This window comes from Montipora capricornis, chromosome 14, assembly GCF_036669925.1.
Source record: "Montipora capricornis isolate CH-2021 chromosome 14, ASM3666992v2, whole genome shotgun sequence".
NCBI lineage: Eukaryota > Metazoa > Cnidaria > Anthozoa > Scleractinia > Acroporidae > Montipora > Montipora capricornis.
The window spans coordinates 35,175,786-35,180,785 of NC_090896.1; the positions used below are offsets into that span (position 1 = coordinate 35,175,786).

Sequence of the window (5,000 nt, forward strand, 5' to 3'; positions counted from 1 at the left end):
TAGCCCTTAAATGTTTAAGAATCATCGTCTCTCCAACTTTTCCTGCAAACAGTTACCCCACCATATCATTTGCTTTGGACCCGTCGCCTGCAGACAGAGAGAGAAGTACTGATTCATCCATATGGATTTTTGAGATACGTGACATGCACACTTAATTGCACATTCCCCATAGATGCTTTTAAGGGCCGATGAAACGTTACAAGTACACAACATCTCGGCTAGCCAGAGGCAAAGCAGTTGGTTACCAGGATCAAATTCAATGAGTGGTCAGCACAGGTTTTGAGCTCTCAAGGCAAGCACCCAAACTACTGGGCCACACCCTTTCCTGATGAAGAGATGGAGCTTACTATGAGATGAAGCTATGCAAAAGAGAATTCTGGTTCACAGTGACCCTCGAGTTTACCATGCAGCAACAATTCATTTTCGCTTTCAAAACACTTCACCTTCAACATCTTGTGACACACGGCGCAAAAGTAGGGCTTGTGGCAGCCGTGATCGGTCACGTGATGGTGAGCCTGCTCCTGAATTGTTCGAAAGGTGCGCGCGCAGCCAATCCGCGCCAAACATGGCAGAACATCGTACCCATAGAAAAAATGAGCTGTAAATTCGTCAGTATCGTGTTTGCTCCAGCATGGATGCGTCTTGCCGACGTATGTCGTCTTGTGAACGATTTTCATATCTTGTTTTCTGCTCCTATGAGGACAATATGTAAGTAAGCAGTTGGCCGTGCAAAGACCGCATTTGTCCGCGTCTGGGATGCGTTCTTCAAACTCTGACCCCTCGCTTGTAAATCCCACTTTTCTGTTCTTTTTCTGTATTAGACAACCATCAAAGTAACCGCAGAATCTCTCCTCGTGTCTCTTCAGCTCCTTCTTGTCACGGAATACCATCCGGCACTTGACACATTTGGATTTAAATTCGTCCATAAATTTTAATTCCTCTGTAGCTACGGTCTTGTAACCCACTCCCTCTGTGTTTAAGATCTGCATCAAGGAATTAAAAACGAGCTCTGGCTCGGTAGAAACCAAAATTATATCTCGTTTCTCTTGGATACGAACGCTTGGATCCTTCGCGATGAGCTTTGATGACAAGGCTTTCCAATCCATTTTCTCAAAAGAGGCAATGATTGTTTTGTTGGGCACGTGTAGAAATCTAAATTGAGGAAGCAATTTCGCCGGCAGCTCCTTGCTTCGATAAAACACATAAAAGTGGAAGTAAAATTGCGCTTGAGGAGATATTGACATTCCTTCCAAACAGCGCTCTCCATTGGTTTCCCAATCGAGCAGAAAATACTTGGCGTGCATGATTTCGAAGCTGTTTAATACAAAATTAATTTATTTGAAACCTCTTACACGGAGCTAAGTTTGTTATAAAGTGAACTTGTCAATCATGAAAACCACTTTGCCATTGAAATACAACCCTTTGATGTTTGTTCAATGCATTAAGTATAATCGGAAAGTTTGTCTAATTCATAACTTTCTCGTCAAGAAGACAGTCTAGTCATACTGAAACGGAGATGTTTAATTAATATTAAAATCGCACTCCATCGATGGCTGGCATATGATTCACATGCACAAGATGAAATCTCAGGGTTTTTTTGACAATGGTGTAGCGCTCAGGCACAGTGTCCAGAGATTCTACAACTGTTTCTTTGTTCTTGTTGACAGAAGGTCCGCGCAGGTGTGAATGCCGAAGGTACCAATAGGCCATTTCCGAGTTCAAGTCTGCCTCCTCTTCAAAGCGAGTCTAAGTGCGAAATTCTTGTAATGGTAATTAGTTATACTTTACATATGAATGAAGACCTATTTTCATAACAAAAACTTCGCACTTAGACTCGCTTTGAAGATGAGGCTGGCAATAACTCGGTAACGGCCTATTAGTAGAAGGACCGAAGGACATTGGCGAATCAGAATTAAATATTGGACAGGAAGGGGGGGGGGGGAAAGAGAGGGGAGTCGATCTTATCTTAATGATGCTTGAGCAGGGTGTTACCGATGAACATTATTTTTTAATTTATCAATAATTTATCAATGGTGATTCGGGGATACTCGGAAAAAAAAACACGAAAGCTCCCGAAAGGAAACGAATTACTACCTTTCGATTGCCAGTTCGATACCTTACCTCTTAACTCTTACTACCCAACTCGTTAGAGCTCGTTCATTAATTTAAACTAGGTTTAGGTGAAGATTGTACCACTACAACTGCATAGAGTGAAATTGTTTTAATCTCAAAGCTCGAGCGCAATTGCTTCATTAACTGGATAGACTACAAATTAAATGAAATAAAAAATCGTTTGAAATGTTGTTTTTCGTGAAATGTTGTTTTTCGTTCCCAAGGTTTTTCGGGGGAATTTAAATTCTTCCCCTTGGTAAATCTTACTCTGGGGTGATGAACTCTTGGTATGACCTAATATGGAAACTGATAACAGAAATAAGTCAATAGAATTTGGCTTTCATTTTCAAGCGTTTAGAATTTAGTGAAAATTTAATAAAACAATTATTCCATCCGCGCTTGTTGGCAATCTATCATCTCACATCAAACGTGCACTCGTGGATAATTGTATTGTTTTGGCTAAGAGACACAAACCTAGCAGGAAAGGTGCTCTAAATGCTGACGGTCTTAGAACACTATAACTTCAACGAGAAATATTGCAGTTGTCGGTTTTTCCGTTTCTTTCCAAAAGGTTCGTTTCTTTTTTCCTGTCACGGCTAAAATGTCTAAAATGAACCAGATTTCAAAGTTGATCCGCCTTCACCTTCAACCTTACGTTAAGTCTGTGTCACCGTTATCCAGGCGAAGGGGAGAACTGTTTTTCATTTGGTACTATTTGAGCGCCGGCGCATTTGCGCATACTAAGAGCAAAAGCCGAAATTAAAGAAAATAGGACTAGTAGCGTTACTTCTGGACACAGTGCAAGAGTGTAGTGCCAGACCAGTGCACTGGTCGCTTATTTTCGATCCTGTGCTTCTTCCGTGTACGTGTCGGCGACAGACAGTAAGGAAGACAAAACTGTCTTTCTTACTCGTAGATAACTGACAAGTGTCCTTCTAACCAAAAGAATGAGTACTGACGACCTATTTATCATTTAGAATTTTGGTCTTTGTGCCTTTCATATAGTGGGGAAACTACTTGGCGTGCACTGAAGCACACGGATTTTGCACCTGTGCATTTGCAAAGAATAACAACAAATGCCCCGATTTTCATTCAGGGGACAACCTCTGGATTTAGCACAGGCATTGACTTTTGGAAAGGGGGTGAGGGGGCTTGGGGGTGGGGGAGTCGCTTCACGCTAATCGAGAGCTTACGAAACGAGGACGACAACGGTTACGAGGACTTCATTTAAAAATACGAGTTCGCGTTATTTATATCACTGCGAAACTATTTCATGTCGTTTCGCGTTAAAAATGTGTAGTAACTGGGGAGGAATTAAACTGGTATGAGTAGGTTGGAAGCGTAGAGAGAGAACTGAAAATTCATCGTCATGTGCTAACGTCCTCCACAGAACCTTGAATTTGGTCATTTCACGTCGTCATTTAGGAGATGACGGCAAAGAAATGTACCAAAATGTAAAACGCACGTGCAGAGCGTGCAGAGCCATTGTTTTTGCTCACTAAACCTATTGTTTTTTAGCGTCGTCGTTGCCGTCGACGTCGTCGTTTCGTAAGCTCCCTAATAAGACAAAGATAACTTCAAGCCCCAAATAAGCTCCCATGTTTTACAAGCGACTTTTCCTTGCGTGGGCGAGACTTGAACAAATAGAAAATAGCATGTTACAACAGTTGCAAGGTCATGCAGGCTCCCAGAGTTAACTGATTCTCGTTTCTGTAGCGCTAAACATTTTCAACGCAGGTGTCACGGCAGTGATCGCTTGAAAGGCTATTGAGTCTCTATTTACTCACCTTTGCAATCTGAAAATACACACTTAAGTAATGCAAGAGTAAATTACTGACCTCTTAAGAAACGTGAGTAACTTCAGTTGAAAAGAGAAAGTTTCAAGTTCCCCTTTGTGGTGGGTACATTTTTTGAAAAAAAAAGACCCAAAAAAAAAAACACCACATACTTTAAAATGCATAAATATTGACAATGGTAACTTCAAGTACAACGAGAAGAGCTAGTCGTTTGTTAACTTTAATTATCTTTGGGTAAAAATTCTGCTCAACGGCTTGAGAACATCTCCAGCTGACGTCCGAAATAGATTTTCAATTTTCATGTTCAGGAAATAAATAAATTAAGCGCGCGCCAAGCTTAAGTAAACTTGTTAGTTTTTCTTCACAAGGACTTTTAAGTCCATTATAAGGAAAATAAAGTCTTCAAATCAAATGTAAATTTGTCTCACAACTGCTAACAGTCCAATTTAGACTGTTAGTTTTGTATTCCAAATTGGTTACACTTACATCTAAATCCTTGAAAGTGTTCTCCTCAGTACTCAAAATAAAAGACTTTCCTTGGCCATCTCAGTTTTAGAAGAAACAAACAAAAACGGTGATTTTAAGCATGAAATATACAAGCTCATCCCTTAAAACTAAAATAACAACAATTTTTAATTATGTGCCTTTCAAAATTTGCTTGTGTTCTTTTTTCCTGATATGAATTTAAGACCTGTTCTATGTTTTTTGATCCCAAAAAATGTTCCCTTGCCCCTTAAGAAAACTTTTCTTTTCTCTCCTGTTCTCCGATCAAATTCTGTGTCCAAAAAACCACTATAGGATACCCGCTGTGTTATGGTTTCAGTCTCAAATTCACGGAAATCTTGGATTCTTTATTATTTACTTTCGGCCTTGGAGTTAACCAAAGTGTTGCATGGAATTTGTATTGAAAAGGACAGATTCAGTAGATGATACAGAAATTTGGTTTTATCAACGGAGTTGATAATGTAAATTGGCCACCGTACAGAGATTTAGATTTTAGAATTCTGTTCGGTGTCCAATTTACATTATCAATTCCGCTGATAAAACCATTTTTGTATACTGCTTTCCCACCGACGCAGCACCACAGTTTCT

At 40.1% G+C, this 5,000-nt stretch overlaps 1 protein-coding gene across 1 annotated transcript in view; it reads right to left on the reverse strand.

Moving 5' to 3' along the window:
- LOC138032957 (uncharacterized) overlaps positions 1 to 1,898 on the reverse strand; it is a 2,150-nt gene extending 252 nt beyond the window's left edge. The window contains exon 1 of the mRNA XM_068880675.1: positions 1 to 1,898. This exon is cut by the window's left edge and continues 252 nt beyond it. Coding sequence (XP_068736776.1) covers positions 360 to 1,304 — 945 coding nt within the window. The 5' untranslated portion in view covers positions 1,305 to 1,898 and the 3' untranslated portion in view covers positions 1 to 359.
- Positions 1,899 to 5,000: the final 3,102 nt, after the last annotated feature.